This window comes from Trichosurus vulpecula, chromosome 9 (genome assembly GCF_011100635.1).
Source record: "Trichosurus vulpecula isolate mTriVul1 chromosome 9, mTriVul1.pri, whole genome shotgun sequence".
Lineage (NCBI taxonomy): Eukaryota > Metazoa > Chordata > Mammalia > Diprotodontia > Phalangeridae > Trichosurus > Trichosurus vulpecula.
Window position 1 is genome coordinate 76,739,357 of NC_050581.1, and position 21,601 is coordinate 76,760,957.

General features: G+C 42.2%; 1 protein-coding gene across 14 annotated transcripts in view; it reads left to right on the forward strand.

Annotated features, from left to right (window-relative positions):
- Window positions 1-12: 12 nt before the first annotated feature.
- TSC2 (TSC complex subunit 2) overlaps window positions 13-21,601 on the forward strand; it is a 55,831-nt gene continuing 34,242 nt past the window's right edge. For 11 of the 14 annotated variants that reach the window (XM_036737890.1, XM_036737893.1, XM_036737891.1 and 8 more), the window contains exons 1-14: window positions 106-193; window positions 1,226-1,387; window positions 1,847-1,933; window positions 2,943-3,053; window positions 4,045-4,189; window positions 9,328-9,445; window positions 9,761-9,809; window positions 10,099-10,224; window positions 10,649-10,722; window positions 11,168-11,294; window positions 16,956-17,099; window positions 18,771-18,908; window positions 19,644-19,747; window positions 20,341-20,422. In XM_036737890.1, the coding sequence (XP_036593785.1) occupies window positions 1,253-1,387; window positions 1,847-1,933; window positions 2,943-3,053; window positions 4,045-4,189; window positions 9,328-9,445; window positions 9,761-9,809; window positions 10,099-10,224; window positions 10,649-10,722; window positions 11,168-11,294; window positions 16,956-17,099; window positions 18,771-18,908; window positions 19,644-19,747; window positions 20,341-20,422 (1,440 nt within the window). In that variant the 5' untranslated portion in view covers window positions 106-193; window positions 1,226-1,252. Of the gene's footprint in view, window positions 194-1,225; window positions 1,388-1,846; window positions 1,934-2,942; window positions 3,054-4,044; window positions 4,190-9,327; window positions 9,446-9,760; window positions 9,810-10,098; window positions 10,225-10,648; window positions 10,723-11,167; window positions 11,295-16,955; window positions 17,100-18,770; window positions 18,909-19,643; window positions 19,748-20,340; window positions 20,423-21,601 lie in introns of all 14 variants that reach the window. The other 3 variants (XM_036737903.1, XM_036737904.1, XM_036737898.1) reach the window with 3 other exon arrangements.

Sequence of the window (21,601 nt, forward strand, 5' to 3'; positions counted from 1 at the left end):
GTGTCTGGGGGAGAGGGTGACGAGGCGACGAGACTACAACTCCCTGCAGGCCTTGCCCGGGGAGCGCCTAGCGGGCCACAGTTTTCCGGAAGTGGCGGGCGGGCTTCCGGAAGGCCTCTGGTCGCTCTGGGGTCGTTGCAATTCTCGTCTCCCTGGTGGGGGCTCCCCTAGTCGGTGCCAAGGGTGGTTTGGGGTGAGTCCTGTCCGGACCCCCGGATCCAGGGCCCCAAGCCCATCCCCGGATCGCGGCGCCCTAGGCAGCAGTGCCCAGGGCCGGCTGGTGGGCTGAGGCTGGGGGTGTTCTCCAGGGGGCGGGACCCGGGGCCTCCCCAGAAGCTGGGAAGCCAGTGCTGCGCCGGCCCGAGGGTCTTCGGACCTTCCGGGGTTGCAGCCGCCACGCCCCCTCCCTCCCGGTGCTAGACAGCCGTGGTTCTGGTCTTGTTGCTGCCCTCACCCCTTTTTGGTGTCTGGGGTAGGGGCGTGGATTAGACGTCGACTTGGCCGTGGGAAGCCTGCCTGGAACCCACGGGACGTGGGCAGATGTGTGGAAAGAGCCACGCTCGAGTGCGAGGACCCTGGTTCGAGGGTCTGCTCTGACATTTGGAAGTTTACAATCATTAGTGTAGGAAGGAGAACTTAGAAATGATCTGTCAGGGTCCCCCCAAGCCCATACAAACAAACGCAAAGCTTCGCAGTGTGACTTTGGGAATGCCATTTAATTTCTTTGAAGCCTCGGTTTCCTTATCTGTAAAATGGGGATACTATTTGCAGCCCCTTCCTCAAGAAACTAAGGAATGCAATTTATAAACCTGGAGGTACTAGAGAAATACAAATACTGTTAATATTAGGAGAGTTGTCCCTGGGTTCCCCATCTAGTTGGGCAGTGAGGTCACCGTTCCCTGTTCTGGCTCCATTCTCCCCTCACCAATCTCCATCCTCTGCCTCCCATCCCCCAGTGCACACCTCTTGGCTCGTCCTTGAATGGTGAGGAAAGTTGTGCTCCCAGACTTAAAAAGATCCTTGCAAAATGGAGTCAGGTAGGAAGCTTGGTTAGCTCCTGGCCCAGTGAGACTCAGAAGTTGTGGGGAAAAAAGGATGAAGTCATTCCAACTGTTGTGTGGAAGTTCTTGTAGGGCTTGGCTAGGAAAAGGCAGAGAATGAGTGTGTGTGTATGTATATGTACGTGTATGTATATATATGTATGTCTTCTGTTTTGTTTGGACAGAGGAGCCCTGGCACTGCCTTGCTTACCATGGCTAAGCCACCAAGCAAAGATTCTGGGCTAAAGGAGAAATTCAGGACTCTGTTGGGGCTGGGAACATCAAGACTTCCCAGGTCTTCTGAGGGGAAACAAACCGAGTTTATCATCACTGCTGAAATTCTGAAGGTGAGTGGCCTCCCAGCTTGATTTTTCTGTCACTTCAGAAAGATATTCCTGGGAAAAGGAGCTTGGTTTGTTATGTTATGAAGTGTGCTGGGAGCTTAGTGATCAGCAACACTACCTTGCCCTGACTCTTTGAGGAGTCTGGTGATTTGGCACAGGAAAGATGAATTAGAATTTTTATGAGGCTATGGATCCAAATATACCCAAGCTTTGGAGAGTTTCTAGTAGTGTTATACCACTGGCTTAGGGTAGCAGTCCATGACAGACCCTCATTTCAGGAAAAAATTGCTTCAGGCCTACCCTGTGAAAACAAAGGTTCAGGATCACAGGAAACACATAGGGACCCCTGCTAGAATGACTTTCATATGTCATGGCTCATGGGGTAGATGGTGGGCTTGGGCCTAATAGACCTAAAAGACTGGAGATGATTGAATACTTTGCTTTTTCAACTTCTCTTTCCAGGAACTCAGTGTAGAATGTGGCTTGAACAATCGGATTCGGACAATAGGTCAGATCTGTGAAGTAGCAAAAACCAAGAAATTTGAAGAGGTATGTTTGTGCCCAGGGGGATGCATGTGTCAGAGATGCAATGCTGAACTCTTGTTAGCGTCTGAGAGCTTCTGAACTTTAGGAATTGAAGAGATCTGAAACTTCTCCACCTTCAGTGATAGGTAGAAAAGTTATTTAAAACGTGAGTGACATTCTAGTGGAACTTAACAGGCTGCTGAAGGGGAAACAGGAAGAAAAATCCTTAGCAGATACAGAGGTGTTTCTTTGGTAGAGAAGTTGTTTTACTAACCCCTAATCTGGTGATTAGACCATTGTTAATGGGAAGTACAGAGGGGAATTAGCCTGGAGTCTCTGATTCCTTCAGATAAAAAATTATAGAATATCTTTAGAAGGGACCCTAGAGATCCCATCTAGTCTCATCCCCACATTTGTAGAGGGAGAAACTAAGTAATTTGTGCTGTCACTCAGTGAATCATTGGCAGAATTGTGACTAGCACTGAAATTTCTTGAGAAATTGAAAAGACTTGTGGCTTAACTTATGGGTAGCTGGGTGCTGCAGTGGATAGAGTGCCAGGCTCGGAATCAGGAAGACTCACTTTCCTGAGTTCAAAACTGGCCTCAGACACTTACTAATTCTGTGACCCTGGGCAAGTCATTTAATGGCATTTGTCCCAGTTGTAAAATGAGCTGGAGAAGGAAATGGCAAACCACCCCAATGACTTTGCCAAGAAAACCCCAAACAGGGTAACAGAGAGTTGTACGTAACTGAAACAACAATGACGAGGAGTGTCTTAACTCACCTTGAGCCATTCCATTTGTTAACTTAGTCATAGAGGGTTGTGGATAGTACACAACAAAATGTGGATTTCTAGCCATTGCAAAGGAGAGAAACTTGGTTTCATAGTTCTGAAATGGAGAGAGACTACAATTTAAGCTATTTCCTTCAGCTTCAGGAATGTCTCTTGGTTGTCCTTATACTAAAAGGGATGGAAGCTGAGATTATTGAGACCAGGGCAGTAACTACCATTTCCTTTCCTCCCATTTTCAGCATGCAGTTGAAGCTATCTGGAGAGCTGTCGCTGACATGTTACAGCCTGAGAGGCCAGCAGAAGCCCGGCATGCTGTTCTGTATCTGCTGAAGGCCATTATTCAGGGTCAGGTAAGTCAGGCAGGTAAGGGGCCGTTGGCCTGCTGTAACAACTTGCCTTGATGTTCCCTTCCTTGGGTCCCTGACCCCTGGAGTGAGCTATGAAGGCATTAGAAGATGTGTGTAAAGCACTTTGCAGACCTTCTAATACCCTAATCAATATCAGTGATGGTGGGCACATGAAGTAGTAGGTGGTGGTGAATTTGGCATCTGGAAAACTGGAGTCTTGAATCCTTTCACTGGCCTAGTGAGGGAAAACTGTTTAACCTCAGTTTCCTCATCTGTAAGATAGGGATCATAATAACATGTACCTCACAGGATTATTGCAAGGATCAAGTGAGATACGCAAATGACTTTGCAAATCTTAAAGTGTTGTATCTATATGAACTTTTGTTCTTATCAGAAGTGGGAGAGTCAGTATTAGCTAACTCTTCTCCCACTCTTCTAAATGACTTTCATGCCATTTGCTTTTGGGGGAAGTACTTTTGGTAACTATAGTAACTATAGAAGAGGAAGTCATATCTCTGGAGAGAGTAGGAAAGCTAAGGAGGCTATTGCTATCATTTTCTCGACCTTAGCTTGACTTCTGTTGTAATAATTTTATTTGCTTTATCCACTTATGAGTTCTGGCTGAAGAGAGAATTCTGGAAGGATCTTAAAATGGGGCTTGGCTAGGAAATGACTCCATATCCGAAGGTCTCAGTCCTTAGTTCTGTGTTTTACTCACAGCCTGAATAGCTGCTCTTTGTGATCTCTCTGGCCGTTATGGAATTATTAGGCGTGTATATTAGCAGTGGCACAGAAGACCCAGCTGCTTTTTAAGAGGACTGAAGTCTCACAGGTTCATAGATTTCAAGTAGGAGGAGACCTTAGGTATACTTTGATCCAGCCTCCTTGTTTTATTGTGCGGTGCAAGAAACAGGCTCAGAGAAGGGAGATGATGTGCTTAAGGTTACATGGAGAGCAAATGGCAGAATGGGAGTAACTTTTTTCTTTCCCCTAGGGGGAACGTTTGGGTGTTCTCAGAGCACATCTCTTTAAGGTAATCAAGAATTACCCCTCCAATGAAGACCTGCATGAGAGACTAGAAGTTTTCAAGGCTCTCACTGACAATGGCAGATACATAACATACTTGGAAGAAGAGCTGGGTGAGTTCATCTTTCTCTATTTTTCTCCCTTCAGCTTGTATGGAGAAGATTCTGTAGGTTGGTGGACTGCCCAGGAGAGGGCAGTAGAGCCCGTGGGTGTGATCAGCCAGTCAAGGTGGCCTTGGGTAGATTTGTAATTGGAGTTGGAAAGGACTTTAGAAGTCACTGAGGCTGACTCCTTACCTGACCAGAAGACACCCCTATGGTATCCGAGCAATTGGTCATCAGCTCTCTCATTGTAGACCGCTGGCAGGAGAAAACTCTGTACATCTTGAGACAGCCCATTTTACTTTGGAACAGTTATAATTATTAAGAGATTTTTTTCCTTATATTGGGTCTAAATTTATCTCTTTGCACCTTCCAGTCATCATTTCTAGCTTTGCCCCTGGAGCTAAGCAGAACAAGTGTTGTTCCTTTTCTGTGTGACAGCTCCTCTCTTCTCCCCCCGTCCCCCTTCTCTTTTAGGGAAAACATCCCCAGCTTATCCGATCCTCACATGAGTTCCCTTACCATCCTGGTCAGCTTTTCTCGGACACATTTGTCCATGTCCTTCCTAAAACCCTAAAAAGAGCTATCCTAAAGCCAGGCACCCAGACCCCAGCAGTACTCCAGGTGTAGTCTGATGAAGGCAGAGTGCATTGGAACTATCATCATCCTTGTTCTGAGACACTGTCTCGCTTAATTCAGTCTGAAATTGGCTGTCATATCATGGTATTGTTGATTTTTTTTCCCATTAACTATGACCACCGCGTCTTTTTCACATAAATCGTAGGCCACAAAATTAGTCACCTGGTGATGAGCCTCCCTGAATTATTTAGGTGCGCTTCAATCAATAGACATATAGTCTCTGACTGAACATGGACTTCTTACTTCCTGGGACCTGAAGAAAAAAGAATAACAGACTGTTATAGGTTTTGTTGTTCTGAGAAAAACACTCTGTAAACTGTAGGATGCTGTACAAATGTAAGGTGTAATACTATGTAAAAGCTCACTCTGTAATTACAGAGTGCAAACGACCTTGTGACGTGGTAATGCACATATTATCCCCATAGCACAAATGCAGAGGCTGAAGCTCAGGGCGATTAAGGGACCTGCCATGAAGCACAGGGCTAATAAAAGATGGCATTTGGCACTCGAACCCCAAGTGCATGAATACCTGATTCTCCCGAGCTTTTTCTGCTATACCAGGAGTCAGAAGCCATTTTGAGGAGGAGTAGTTTTTTTGAAAAAATTCATTTTTACCAATAGCTTTGAGCTTCCCTCTGTTGTTCCTGTACCCCTCCCAGAGTACCACCCCTTATAATAAAGAATAAAAAACTGTAAGAAAAAATGGTTTAGCAAAACTAACCACCATATCAAAAAAGGGCAGATACTGTGTTCCACATTCACGGTCCCTTATTTCTGCAAAGAAGTAGGGAGACTGCTACTTCTAAGATTTTTCATAATCTTAAGACAGACCTTTTTGAAGAACTTTTAAAAAATACTGTATTTGTATATTAATTTTAATATTAATATTGCTCTAAATAGAAGCCTTTCTCCATATTCTTTCTCCATATCTGGCAGGTATAAAATCTTAGTACAGTCTTTAATTGTGCTTTTAGTAGAAGAGATACTATTTAAGCCTCATTGGTGTCTAACAGCTTCATCCCTGATACACACATGCTAGGACAGACCCCCCTGCTACACATGCTGTACTGTAGGTGAGGTAAACCCCTCCCATTCGTACTCTATGAGTGATGCCAGCACCTCAGAAATGGCAGTCTCATAGCAGAGCTCCTTTACTCCCCTTTTCTTGTATTTCTGAGGCTTACAGAGGATATTGGCATAATGCTAGAGTCGGGGGTCCCTGAGAGTCCCCCCTCCGAAAATATTTTCCTGTGGCCCTACAACTCAGGCCTCTCTTTCATAGTGGCTCTTCACAACTAAGGAAGTGCTTCCTCAGCTTCTGATTGTAGAAATCAGAAAAGAGGGGGAGGGAAGTGGGGGGTTAGTGGCTCCCACAGGGTTGTGTGGGATCCCACAGTGTGCTAGTGGGTTTCTAAACATGACAGCTGAGAAAGATCTGACTCCCCAAGTTAAAGTGAGAGGAGGAAGAGTGGGGAAGTAGAGCAAGTGAGAGTGACCTATCTATCTGTTAGCATTCATCTCAGCCTTGAAAAATTCACCTTACCACACTTATTTGCTTTTCTAAATTTTTCATTTTGTGGGCTCCCTTTGATTTGTTTACATTTTTGTGTGGCAGAAGCTTATTTCTTTTCTAAGAAAAAAATAGAACAAATTTCCCCTGAAGGGGTTGGTGCTTTTATTATAATACAGAATTTTTTTTGTGTGTTATATAATTTTTCAGTGTATAATCTTTACGTTTTTTGTTTTTTGTTCATTTTAGGGCTGTAGTATTAAACATATCCATATGCATATATATTTTTATGTATGTATTTATAACGACAATTTAGGTTTGAAGATCTTTCCCACCCATTAATAGGCCATGTGACCTGCTTATGTCACAGGAAGTGCACCTGCATGCATGTGCATACACACAGACACACACACTACACATACACATAGATTCATTTGGTATCAGAAATTTCACTCCTGTTTTATTTGTACTTGTCTATCCATTTTTATTATTATTTTTAAGATTTATGTAAGTTAATACAAAAGAGAGGCAGCATAGAGTACTAGAAAGAGATTTAAATTTAGAGACAGGAAGCCCCAGGTTCAAGGCCTGCCTCTGACATATACTGGCTGTGTAGCCCTGGGCAAGGCGCTTAACTTCTCAGTACTCTAGGAAACTTGTAAGACTATATATTGCAGAGAAGGTACTGACCTGTATTAGTGGAGGAAGTTTTCTCATCTGGGGAGTTCTCTGTAACAGTGAAATCATGGGTCTGGTCCCTATCCCCAGTTCAATAAATAGGATGACTGGCTCCTTATTTGTTGGCTTTAGAAGGACCAGATTTGTTTATAGCCTAGGAACTGGAGAGAGGGTGCTGAGAAGTTCTGTTGGTCTTCCCATTAGTGTATTAGGCCAGGGTATTCCTCACTTTAGCCAGTTGTTACCTTTGAAAGGCAGGGAGGGCCTGCCCCTGAGGGGATGAGGTATGGAGCAAGGGGAGGGGAGGAGGAAAAGGAAGCAAGGCATCAGCAAGGCTGTTGGGGTGGCAGTTACCAAGGAGAAGAGTGGCTCACCAGAGACTGCTTTGAGCAGTGGTGGTGGTTGCAGTGGGATGGGCATAAGAACTCCACTTTTAGCAATTTGATTTGTCATATACATTGATTCTGCTTGTCAGTGAGTGAGTCAGCATATACTCACTGGTTTATTTTGGCTAGAAGAACTCCAAGTCTTTAATGTCTACACTCCAGTCATAGAGCTTCTACCTTAGTTCATTGCCTGGTGCTTGCACTAATTACCTCCTAATGGATCTCCCTGCCAGTAGTCGATTACTTCTCCAACATGGCCTCCATGTTGCTACCAAAATGATACTTCTAAAGCACAGATCCAACCACAACACACCCAACCCTCCCTCTCTTCAGAAATATTCAATGGCCTCCCATTTGCCTTTAGGATAAAATACACAATACGTTTAACTTTTAGCCTTCACGATATGGCTTTCATGTACCTTTTCAATTTTATTTCGTTCAGCCAACAAATATTTGTTAATCAGCACAGAGTGTTTATTAAGACCCTACTATGGACTGAGCCCTGTGCTAGGCACTGGTGATAGAAATGTGAATGACAGTTCTTGTCCTGAAGATGCTACCATTCTCTTGTGGCAGATGTGCTCCCAGACTAATACAGGATATATTTTAAACTATGCAGTGGTTTGCAGGGTACTAACAAATGGGGAACTTAGGAAAGGGATCTTAGAGATGTTCTTTGAGCCGAGCCTTGCAAAGGATCTTGAGTTCAAAGAAGTAGAAGAGAGGACAGAGAGCTCTGCCAGCGTGGGACAGCCTGGGTAAAGGCCCAGAGGTGGGAGATAGGCTTATGCAGGAAGAATAGCAAGCAGGCCAGGTTGCTTAGAGCAGATAGTGCACAAGGGGGGAAAGATGTGTACTGTAATCAGTCTGGAAAGATAGCTAAAACAAGGCCATGAAGGGCTTTAAATGCCAAACATTGTTTATTTTAACCTGAAGGCAATGGGGAGCCAACGAAGCTTCTTGAGGAAAAAGGAGTTATTGAGGAAGTAGAAGATGATGACTTTTTGGATACAGGGTAAGGGGTGTGTAAGTAAGAAGGAAGATCAATTGAGAATGACTCTGAGATTGCAAATCTGGATAATTAGAAGAATGATTGTATCCTCAACAGGAATAGTGACATTAGGAAGAGGGGTAGTTTGAGGGAGAAAGATACTAAGTTCTGTCTTTGACATTGAGCTTGAGTGGCCTATGGGACGTCCAGATGGCTATGTCAAGCAGGTAGTTAGAGATCGCCTACTGGGGCTTAGAAGAGAAATAAAGGTTGGCTGTGTAGATTTGGAAATCATCTGCTTAGAGATGATAGTTAAATCCATGGGAGCTGATGAGATGACCAGGAGAGAGAAGAGAGTCTCAGACAAAGCCCTGGGCTATGTTCACAAATAGAGGCTGGGACGTGGATGAGGAACCTTGAAGGAGACAGAGAAGGATTGGTTTGATGGGTAGAAAGAGAACCGTAAGAGCAACATCACAAAAACACAGGGAGGAGAAAGTATCCAGAAAAAGGGAGTGGTGCAGAGAGGTTAAGAAGGACGAGAATTAGAAAAGGCCCTTGAACTTGGGGAATAAAGAGAGCAGTAGTGTCCTTGCAGGGAGCAGTTTTTGTTGAATTTGGGGGGATGGAAGTCAAAATATAAGGGATTGGGTACCTTAGCACCTACCTCTTAGGGTTGTGAGAGATGTGGAAGAGGTACCGTCTACTAGAGGGATTTCCTTTAGTAGGAGTACCCACACTGGTGAAATCATTGATACACCAAAACCCAGAAAGTTTTGTTAACATCTCCTGAATGTAACTGGTCTTTTAACGCTGGGTCTGGAGAGTCTACTGAGTTATTGAGGATGTTAGGAGCACCAGTCCACATGAGAAATTAAAATTGGATGGATGAGAAAGATCTTGATGCTGTTTGGAGGCTAACCAGTCTCATTTCCATCTCTTTTAGCCGACTTTGTCTTGCAGTGGATGGAGATTGGCTTGTCATCAGAATTTCTCCTGGTGCTCGTGAACCTGGTTAAATTTAATAGCTGTTACCTAGATGAATACATTGCTTCGATGGTCCAGTAAGATAACAGTTTAAATGTTTTTGTTGTCATGCTCTTGATGATTTGGGGGTGTCTCTTCCCTCTCAGCCTTTCTAGACTGAGCGAGTTCTAGCCTAGGGAGGGATGTTGGTAGAGCCCCAGAGATCAGTGGGGAAGTACAGGCAGCTACTTCCTATTTGCCTGAATATTTAAAGGGTGACTGGGAATAGTAGTTTTAGTGATGGCACTCTGGGCCCGTCTATACAGGATGGGCTACTGTTGAAAGTTAATTGAATAACATTTCTTTTTTCTGCAAAAATATCCTGGTAACAATGTGGTGTCTTCCCCCAACAGCATGATCTGTTTGCTGTGCATTCGCACTGCATCTTCTGTGGACATAGAGGTCAGTAGCTCTGCTCTTTAGTTTATTTTGATTACTTGTATTGGACAGAACAGGCTTTGGATAATTAGAACTTTTCCAGTGCTAAGTTTTGTATCAGATTAGGCTGCTTTAGCAGTGTGAGAAGTGAAGGGTAAACAGTGCTGGTAGACTAGAAAACAGCCTAAAGAATATTTGGAAATCTACCTTAATCATATGTATCACACCATATACTTTCCATTATCTTATGAGAGAAGGTATGTAATGGTCTTATCTTCACTCATTTTCTTCCTACATCTTCCTTCTGCCATAGGTCTCCTTGCAGGTTCTAGATGCTGTGGTTTGTTATAATTGCCTTCCCTCAGAGAGCCTCCCTGTGTTTATCATCACACTGTGCCGGACCATCAATGTCAAAGAGCTCTGTGAGCCCTGCTGGAAGGTTGGGATTTTTACAACTGTTTTTCTGGGAAAGATTTTTCCCCAGGATAAAATAATAAGCCAGACACATGGATTGAGGGTGGGAAAAGGGCCATCTTGTCTTAAATGAGTTCCAGTCTGGATCTTCATGGGAGCCACATAATAGCCTATTTGGTGGAAATTGAATAGCATTTTGCCCTTCTGGGGAACTTAGTCTATTATTCCCAAGATTTGAGACTCCTGCTGCCTCTGTCTTTACGATGGAAGTAAAAGCAAAAGGATATGGTAAGTCACTGAGAGCTTAGATACACTAGCTAGTTTTATTGCAGCGCTTTTTTGTGAAGGGTAGGAAAGAAGGCAACACTTCTGAGGTCCCAGAGGTACATACTGGTCATTTAAAAAATCATATCTGCATATACTAAAAAGAAATATGCTTTACTCTACAGCTCATGCGCAATCTTTTGGGAACCCATTTGGGCCACAGCGCCATATACAACATGTGCCGTATCATGGAGGACAGGTGTGTGAAGGTTTATCATATTGGGTTGGTACTAAAGAAAAATGAGAGACCAATGATCATAGCATTTAAACAAATGAAGGCTTCTCTCTCCAGTGTACAAAACCCATTGATGTTTCTGCTGCTTTGGTTTAATTGTTTCATGAGTTCCATCTCTGCTAGTATGCTTGTCATTTTTATTCTTGATTCCCAGAGCTCTGTTACTTCCTGTTTCACCTGTAACTGCGTAACGGCTAGTCTTTGCTTTCGGCCTTCATTTCTCTGTCCCTTCTTCCCTCCCCTTCCTTTCCCTGGTTTTAGCTTCTGTCCTTAGGAGTTCCACGTGACCATCGGAGACTGATGAAGGTTGGGTAAAGGCACTTGGAAACGACACTAATTTATCTAGTAAGCACGTAAGTGTTTTGTACCTCTCTTGTAATTATGTTCTGTGCTTGGAAAATGGTTTTAGAGCCTACATGGAAGATGCCCCTTTGCTGAGAGGAGCAGTATTCTTTGTCGGGATGGCTCTCTGGGGAGCTCACAGACTGTATTCACTCAAGAACTCACCTACATCAGTATTGCCTTCTTTTTATGAGGTAAAGTGTTTTTCATGATAGTAGGAATAAGGGCTTCCATTGGCATAGTCTTTCCTATGTGCCATACCTCTCTGCTCCAAAGTGCAAAGCGTGTTTGAGGTGGTATCTTTAGATGCCTCCTTTAATTAATCAACTAATGTTTGTGGCTTTAAACGTGATAAATCTTGTTCTGACGTAGACAGATCCAAACAATTTCATAACTTTTTTGCATAATTCCAAATTACTTTCTAAAACTGTAAGGCTAATTCACAATATCATCAGTTCATTAGCATGCATGCCTGGTTTCCTATAGCTGAAGTGAGCACCTGGGTGGTGCAATGGATAGAGCACTGGGTCTGAATTCAGGAATATCTGAGATAAAATCCAACCTCAGATACTTACCAGCTATGTGTGACCCTGAGCAAGTCATTTAACCCCATTTGCCCTAGTTCCTTATCTGTGAAATGGGGACACACTGGAGAAAGAAATGGCAAACACTCTAGTATCTTTGCTGAGAAAATTCCATGGAAAAAGTCTGTGGGGTTACACAGAGTCAGATGTGATTAAACAACAAATTTCCTATAGCTCCTCCAACATTAAATACTTCCCGTTTTACCACATTTTCCAGTTTGAGGGTGAGATGAAATTTCAGGATTGTTTTAATTTTCATTTCTCTGATTCTTAGCAATTTTGATTATTTTTTTCAGATAGCTGTTGATAGTTTGTGTTTCTGCTTTTGAAAACTTTATACTTTGATCACTTCCTATTGGGGAATAATGACTTTCAGATCTTTCCACTTTGTGATTTTGTGTCAATTCCATAGAGATTTGGATGTCAGATTTTTGTCGGGATGTTTAATTAGTTTTTCTCCCAATCCATCTTTTCTTCTAAGTTGCATTGATTTAATTTATGCAAACCCCTTTTTATTTTTATTTTTTTTTCATTTGTCAAATTTTTATTGAGTAAGTGGGGAAGATTAGCAGTGTCCAGTTTAGGCTTTCTTGGCAGCAGTCTTCCTCATGGCAGCTAGGACGTTGCTGAGCTCCTCTCTCTTCCTCTTGGCCCGGATGTGAGTTCCCACCCTTTTTTTGATGAACTTAAGGGCTCGCTTATCCTTAGAGGCCTTTAACAATTCCACGGTGCACCTCCAGTAAGGGGCGAATCCATGCATTTCCCAGATCGTATCTCTCACAAACTTGGTGTGTTTGGTCAAGTGCCCATGGCCGTGGCAGTGTCTCGGCTTCGAAACATTTTTGGTAACTTTGTGGACCTTGTTGAGGCCCACAGCTATGGGGTATTGGATGGCCATGGCTGCATTATAGCCCCAGTCGAAGCCACAGCAGAAGTGAGGAGAGAGCATTAAACTCTGCAAACCCCTTTTTATAAAATCATTATTAGTGATAATTGTTCTAGTTCTTTTTCTTTATCTTATCCTTTCCTGGTTTGAGTATTGAAACTCATTTGTCTCATGATGAAGTCTGATAAAGTGCTTTCTTTACTTTTGAAAATACCTTACATAGCATGAGGATTATTTGTATTTTAACTACTTAATTAGCTCACTTTTTTGGACTCAACAAAATTATAATAAATTTTATTTAAGCTCCTCCCTTTATTTTCCCTAGCTAATAACTTTTATTTCTGCCTTTTTAATATCAAAATAATTTCCAAATATATCTCCTTACTGAATCCAGTGATGTAACCAAGATAAATTTAAGCAAAATTCAACTGTGTTCCAGTATTCTAATCAATATTCCTCATGCACAGTCATCTATCTTTTTACCAAAAGGAATGAATTGTTTTTTCTTAGAATGCATCCTCACCTCATCTCCCCCTCTTAAAATTCCTTATTTTATTTCATAATTTTGCTTAAGAGCTGCCTTCTACAATTCTATCCATATGAATCCTTTCCTGACCTCCTGTTGCTAGTCCTCCCTTCCCCATTTATTGTGTAGTTACATTATATTTATTTAATATATACTTTAGTGCTCTATTAAGAGACTTTTATTTTTTGTCTTTGGTACATAGTAGGTGCTTAATAAATACTTGGGTTGACTGACTGACTTTTATCTGGAACCAAAATTGGTCTCTGCAGTTCACCTTAGTTCAGCAGCAACTTAATATTATTTTCATTTACATTATTGTAGTCATCATTGTGTAGATCATTCTCAACTCCCTTTTTTTTCTGAGTTCATATTACTCTTCATGTTTCTCTGAATTCCTCTACTAGTCATTATTTATGGCATAATATACCATTACATACATACACATATATCACAGTTTGTACATCCATTTCCCAATTGATGTGTACCCACTTTGTTCCCCATTTTTTGCTATCACAAAAAGTTCTACAAATATTTTGTTACATATAGGACCTTTTTGTTATTGATATCCTTTGGGCTATATGCTAAATAGTGGGATGATTAAGTCTAAAGGTCTGATTTAGCAACTTTTCTTAAGTAATTCTAAATTGTCTTCCAGAATAGTTGAACCAATTTACAGAGGTGATCCCCCAGTAGGATATTATTAATGTGTCTGTTTCCCTGTAGTCCACCCAAAATTGATTATTTCTATTTTTAAAAATCACATTCTTCTGTGTGGTCAAAAACTTCGGTTATTTTTAGTTTACATTTTACTATTAACGATATGAAGCATTTGTTCATCTATGGCTGATATTTTACATTTCTCTTGAGAACTGTTTGATCATATCCTTTTGACATTTTTTGAATAACAGCTGTTGATCTTATATATTTGTGTGAGTTTCCTATAGATCTTGGACTTTTATCAGAAATTTTGATGTGAATTTTTTTTTATCCAATCAACAGTTAATTGTCCTATTCTAATTATATTGATTTTGTGCAAAAACCTTTTTTATCTTTTGTTACCAAAATTGCCTATTCTGTTTGTTTTTTACGATTACCTTTCTCCATTTGGTTATGGATTCTTTCTCATCCATTTATCTCATCTTGTCTCATCCATCACAAGAAGCAGCATGGTGTAGAGCAGGGGTGGGGAGTCTGGCCTCGAGGCCACATGTGGGCCTAGGACCTTGGGTGCAGCCTTTGGACCCAGTCTAAATTTTACAGAACAGCTCCTTTTAGTAAGGGGATTTGTTCCGTGAAGTTTGGATTCAGTCAAAGGGCTGCACTTGAGGACCTAGAGGGCCACATGTGGTCTCAAGGCTGTGGGTTCCCCAGCCTGGGTGTAGAGGATAGAAAGCTGGCCTTGGAGCCAAAAAGAATTGAATGCAAGTCCCCCCTCTGAGGCTTATTGGCTATGTGGTCCTGCACAAGTCACTGAAGCTCTTGGTGCTCAGGCATCTCTATAAAACAGTAAACTGCAGAGGAGATGTCAACCTGAATTGATGAAACTTTCTCTGAAAGTTCCTGTGCTGGGGAACTATAAGTCGTGTCCCTCTCCCCTGGTAGAGAATGAGGCCTTTCTGCTATGGCCTCTGATTGTTTTTTAACGATGTGACCTTTTATGTTACTTAGGTACCAACATATTGTCACATTGCTTGTTTTGCCTCCAGTCATAGTCACAATGCTGCCTTAAAGCTTCTGTTGCTTTTTATGGCTTTTAGAGTACTTTTACTTACATCATTTTCCTTTGATCCTCACAATAGCCTTTTGGAGGAAGGTCTGATAGGTATCACTCCCATTTTCAAATAAAGATGCTGAGGTTCCCAGAAGTTGAGTAATATTTCCCAAATTATGGTTCTGAGATGAGCAGGATGAACACTGGAAACCAGGCTCTGACTCCTAGTTATGTTCTTTTCATTGGGCTATGTTGTTAGGAAGGGGTATATGGGGGTGTTGAATCTGTAGTTTACTCAAGATTTTCAGCTGTCCTACCTTGATTCTCTTTGCATGTAGGCTTTGGGACCCACTTGTCCCCCAGAATCCATTCCTTTGTGAAGCGACCATTACTGGGGATATAGATATAAAGAAAGTGAAACAAACCCTAATTTCAAGGAACTTAAATTCTGTGGGGGGAGAAGAGAGATGAGATGTACTTATGTAGAGATATACAGAATAAATAAAAGACAAAGAAGTTGCTGAGGATGAGCACTAGCAGTGGGGTGAGGGGGTGGGGGCTTGAGGAAAGTCTTCATTTAGAAGGTGGTGCTTGAGCTGGGTCTGGAAAAAAGAAAGGGATTCTCTGAGCTAGAGGGGAGAAAGGGACTGAGGCATGGGGGATTGCCTGCCAGAACAAGCAGAAGGCTTGTGCAGTTAAGACCATGGAGTGTGAAAAAGGGAATAATATACAGTGAAGGTGGAAAGATGGCATGAGGCCAAGTTGTAAAGGGCTTTGAAAACCAAACAGGAGTTTGTAGTTTATCCTAGAGACAGTAGTGAACCACTACAGTTTATTAAGTAGGAGACTGAGATGGTCATGTCTGTGCTTAAGGAAAATCACTTTGGCTGCTGTGTGGAGGATGGAGTAGAGTGGGGAGAGACAAATTAGGAAGCCATTGTAGGAGTCTAGGCAAAAGATGGTGAAGGCCTGAACTAACATTATGTCTGTGTAAGAGGAGATAAAGGGTATGTGCAAGAAGCTGGAAGTCAAACTGGCAAGATTTGGTAACTGGTTGGATATGTGGAGTGAGGAAGAGTGAGGAGTCAAGGATTACATTGAGGTTACAAACTTGGGAGACTGGAAGAATAGTGTTACTGGCAGAAATAGGAAAGTTTGGGAGGGGGTTGGGTTTGAGGGGAAAGATAACGAGTTCAGTTTTGGACATTTTGAATTTTGGATGTCCCTGGGAAGAGCCTTTGAAGTAGCCAATAAACATTTAGTATTATGGGACTAAAACTCAGAGAAAAGACTAGGGCTGAATATTTAAGTCTGTGAGTCAACTACACGGAGAGGATAATTAAACCTATGGAAGCTGATGAGATCACCAAGGAGAAAAGTATAGAGAGAAAAGAGAAGAGGGTCCAGGGACACTCCCATTGGGGTAGGAGACTTAGAAGGCATAGTGAGTCAAGAAGCAGGAGAATCAGGAGAGAGGATCCAGGAGAGGAGGGTGGTCAGCAGTACCATATGCATGGAAAGATTAGGGCTGAACAAAGACTGTTAGACTTCACAATTAAGAAATTGTTGGTAACTTGGGAAAAGTAGTTTCAGTTGAGCTAAGAGCCAGATTACAAAGGGTTGAGGAGTAAGTGGGAGGAGAGGAAGTAAGGACAGTGAGCGTAGACAGCTTTTTCTAGGAGTTTGAGAAAGGGAAGAGAGCTACAGCTTGAGGGGATGGTAGGGTCTAGACTAGGTTTTTTAAGGTTTGGGGGATCAGGTATATTTAAAGGTAGTAAGTAAGAAAGAAACTAGTAGATAGGGAGAGGTTTAAGATTAGAGAGGGAATGGTTGAAGGGATAATCTACTGGAGAAGATGAGAGGGGATGGGATCAAGGTATATATGTGTAGAGAGGTTAGCTTTGGCATAGAGAAGGGCCACCTCATTTTCTGGGGGGACAGATAGACTAGAGGAAAGGAAGAGATAGTAGAGGATAATGTCCAGGAGTTTTTATTTGGAGTGTTTAATGCAACATCACATGAATTGTGAGTTGTGCCTTCTCAGGTATCTGACCCCCATGATCCTGAGGTATGATGACTACAGGAGCTTTAGGTTGGTGACCTAGAAACTGCTGATTTTGGAACATTGAATAGGAAATTGTTTTTTAGGCCATGACGTGTCCCAATGAAGTGGTGTCATACGAGATAGTCCTGTCTGTGACCAGGCTTGTGAAGAAGTACAGAAAGGAGCTACAGGCAGTCACGTGGGACATCCTTCTAAAGATTATGGAGCGGCTCCTACAGCAGCTACAGGTGAGTATTGAGGGAAAATTTCAGCCAAAGCAATGAGTGTTAATTTGTTCTAATAGATAGGCTAATTTTCTCTATCCATGTAAGTGAGTGTTGTCCCCGTGAGTGGCTATTATCAAGGTTGCCTTTTCTCTTCTAGTTCAGTTTCTGGAGGCTCTTAAGGAATCAATTCTGGAATCTGTAGTAGATGCTCTTTTATATACTTTCAATGAGGACAAATCCTAATCTTTTGAGAGTGAATTTAAATTTTGGAAATAACCAATATTTAGAGCCAAGTTCAATGAATTAAGTAGGTAATTATTGGTGGTGGGAGTCAGCTGGTTTGCATCAGTTTGGTTCAGTAAACCTAATTTTAGGTTTAGTTCCGTAAACCCCTTTGTGGGGTGGGGGTGGGGGGCCACAGGCAATGCGTGCATGTCTGCTTGGTCTGCTGGTTCCTCGGAGAACCGGTTGTTAATTCATTTGAATCCCACCACTGATAATTATATCGGGAAATGCCTTTTTTGACTAAAAATCAGTTGTAACAAGTAGGTCTAGAAAAGAGGGACCAAGCTCTTGGGAACTGGGCTTGAAGCTGAATTCTGTCCCTGGTTGGTTGGACAAGAAAATTAGTCTAACTCCTTCATTTTGCACGGGGGGAAACTGAGACTTTGCAAGATTAAGGGAATTACCTGGTACCATTTGGACAAGAACTGGAGAGCCGAGCTTTGAATGAGGATTTTCCAAGTCAATCCAGTGCTCTTTCTACTACCTTAAGAAATTACAAAGTAATAAAACTTGTTTTCTTGTGGAATTCATAAATTGGCTCTGAAGGTCACTATGAGGGAAGAGTCCAAGCCTGGCCTGAACAAAGTCTACTTTGTCGCAGCTTCCAAAGGGGAGTACTTTGAAGGGAACAACACTTATTTACATATATAGAAGTCCTAATGAGTATTTGAAAAAAAATAGACAAAACTAGTTACATTAATTTATAGTCATACTTTGTAATTTAAAGCTACACTTCATATTTTGGTTCAGTGGTTGCATGGAATTTAGTGTCTAAGAAGAATCTTAGATTTAGCGCTTCTGTTGTATATCACAGAGGTGTACAGACAAAACAGGCCTGTAGGCCTCAGTGTTATTACATGTAATGAGAACCGAGTAACACTGATACAGAAGTGCTTTAGGTAACATGACCAAGGGGGTTCTGCTTCATCCGCTCACTGGCTGGCTATTGCTTAGATGCATTATCAATATTTGCTTACTGCTACTTAGTGTTGGTGGGCTTCTCCCTTACTGTTCTAAGGGAGTCTGGCCCAAGTGTGGGAGAATGGCCATTGAGTTGATGCTTATGCCTTAAGTGGCATATACCCTTGGTAGTCAAAGTAGTCTCTTCTCGCTCTCTTTCCCTCATTGCTAGCTTAATCATCTGCTCTGATTATCTTGGGCTGTGGATGGGAAACAGAAAACAGCATGAGGTAGTGCCCTTCCTATCACTGTCACTCACCAACACTGTATTAGTGCCTGGGCCATAAGAGAAGGGGAAGAGGGCTATGCAGAATAGATGCAGTGGATGTCAGGGCTGTTTGTCTCAAACTTGGTCTGTACAATGTAAGAATCCAGTCGTTCTGGAGCAACACAAGTAATCTTCTCATCTTGATTCTACATAAACCACTTGACAACTTTGTATTACAGACTTTAGAGAGCCAAGAGCTCAAAACCATTGTTCATGACTTGTTGACCACTGTAGAAGAACTCTGTGATAAGAATGAATTCCATGGCTCAGAGGAGAGGTTCTTTGGACTTGTTGAGAAATGTGCCGATCAGCGACCTGTAAGATCATTTTCCCCAAATCCTTCTTTTCTGGCCCTCCCCTCCCAAATTCTTTTTTCCCCTGGAGCCTTTTCCTTTAAGATTCTTTGCTGCTGGAAGGGTGTATGCTCTGGGGGAGGGGGAAGATGGTGGGAGCCCACATGGGTGGAGTGAAGGTAGGTACATGAGGGCAGTTTGATGAGAGGTCTCATCTCTGAAGGAACTACTGACCAGAAAAGTCTGGTAGCATGTTGGTTTGGCTGCCTGGCTGCTATTCAACTCTCAAGTTTTGCAGGATTTATGTTCCACTGGGGAATTATAGCAGACTTTCTGTAAAACCTAATTATCATATGTCAGTTGAAGGGCACTGCAGTAGCCTAACCATCAATTTCCTCCCACCTGTGTGGAGGAAGTTGAAGGGGCAGGCTCAGATTGTGTTGCCACCCTGGAGCTCTTGCCTTTTAGCACATCTGCTTCCCACACTGCATTCATTTTTTCCAGGAATATACAACTGGAGCCCAAGATTTTTACATACTTTTTTTCCCTTTAATTTTCATTGCTACCACCTTACTGCCTTTGTTCTCAGTGAGTCACAGGTGGTGGCAAATGCCAGGTTAATCTAACTTGGCAAATTCGTGTAACTGCCAAGATCAGCAATAGGGGGACATGTTTACTTGAAAGCTGCTTCTAAGAGAGGAAAAAGATTGGATAGTTGAAGCAATTCTATTAATACCAAAGTATCCTTCTTTTTGACAGGAATCCTCCCTTCTAAACTTAATAACCTACAGAGCTCGGTCTATTCATCCTGCCAAGGATGGCTGGATTCACAATTTACAATTATTAATGGAGAGATTCTTCAGGTAGGTAAAATCTTCAAAACTGTTATTTTCAGAACTTCTTAAATCCTTAAATTTTAGACCTTGGGAATAGAGCACGACAACAGAGATGTTGTTACTGAATATAGTTTTATGAATTTTCAGTAACAGTAAAGGAAGACTTCTTTTTTATGAGGAAAGATTTGCTTTCCAGTTGGTCAGATTTCATTTCCAAAGCCATTGCATTAATTTTGGACACTGAGTCATTTTTTGAAAACTGCCCATAACTCGCATTCATACACATTTCTCTACTGTTAAATTTGGATTCCCAGTTCAGCGGTTGGGAATCTACTTGCAGAATACAGTCATGATATTATGATCAGAATATAATCTGTTTCTAACATGGACTATCTGATACTTGACTAAGGCCTTTACTTTGCTGGCTCCTTTCAGTGTCTTCATGCTCAAGTATAGTATGGAGACTGCTTGGTGAATTCTTGAGGTCTAGAGTGAGTCCATTGAAAGTTAATATATGCTGTATGTTGCTATTTTTAAGTATGAAGAAGGTGGGAACATCTCTGCTCTGTTGTCTTTGTCTTTCAGTAAACTTCCTTCATTTTCACTTGCTTCTTCTCCAGGAATGAGACCCGCAGTGCCGTGCGCATTAAAGTGCTGGATGTTTTGTCCTTTGTTCTGAGCATTAACAGCCAGTTTTATGAGGTGTGTATTTTACTAGTGTTCCTGGTGAAGCTTAGGACAGTGCTGTGAGAACAGAGGTGGTACATGGGAATGAGAGCGCGACAAGTAGAGAGTGGTTGTTGTTCGTCCTTCATTCTTTTTTTTTTTTACTTTTTTTTTAATTAATTTATTTTTTTCGGCCTTCATTCTTGAAAAGGACCAATGATATCATGAGGGTGATGTCTTGACTTTCAAGTGAATTGGATTTAAGTGAGGCAGAGCTGTGCAAAGCTGTCAGCCTCACTTTCTCCTCTAGAGTCATCGAAGTCCAGTTGCAAGAAGTAATGGGCATCCTGATGCCCAGGATGCAATGGGTCACCTTGGCCTTTCTAAATTAAGATCTTTTCCAGGCCTTTGTTGAAGTTTGGCCAAAGAAAACACATCAGGGGCAGCTCAGTGGTGCGGTGGTTAAGAGCGCTGGGTCTAGAGTCAGGAATACCTGAGGCCACAGCTGGCCTCAGACACTTACTAGCTGTGTGACCCGGGACAAGTCACTTTGTTTCCGTTCACCTCAGTTTCCTCATCTGTAAAGTGGGAATGGTCATCATCACACCAACTTCCCGGGACTGTTATGAGTGTCGTGAGATAGTGTTTATAAAGCACTCAGCCCAGTGCCGGCCACATAACAGGTTCCTTATAAACGCTAGCCGCTGTTATTAATATCATCATCATCATCATCCTCTCTAACCATTGAGCGTCTGCCTCTGCAGACCCCAGCTGCGTTCTGCTCAGGCGCTTTGGGCTCTGCATTGCTCTGGCCAGGTGCCATCCCTGCCCTTGTAGAGTTACTGTATCTTTGCGGTAACCTGGTCCTTTTATTTATTGACCATTTTTCATTTATCATTCATTTATATGTTTATTCAGTAAATGTTACTGGGAGTATACTACAGGTAAGGCCCTAAGGAGAGCACCACGATATTGTGAGATATGGATAAGATATATTATAAGATATAGATCCTACTGTCTAGGAGCTCACGTACTGATTGGTAATACTCTAGAATTTAGACCTTGTAATACATTTCCTTTAAAAGTCCTTCTGTTGAAATCTGAGAAAAGAAGGATGTGGGTGGTTTGGTCATGAGCACACCTATTTTTGGACTATCCAACCTGGAGGTTTCAGTGCTTTCTCCTCCTTATGCATCATGTGTCTGTCTGGTGGTC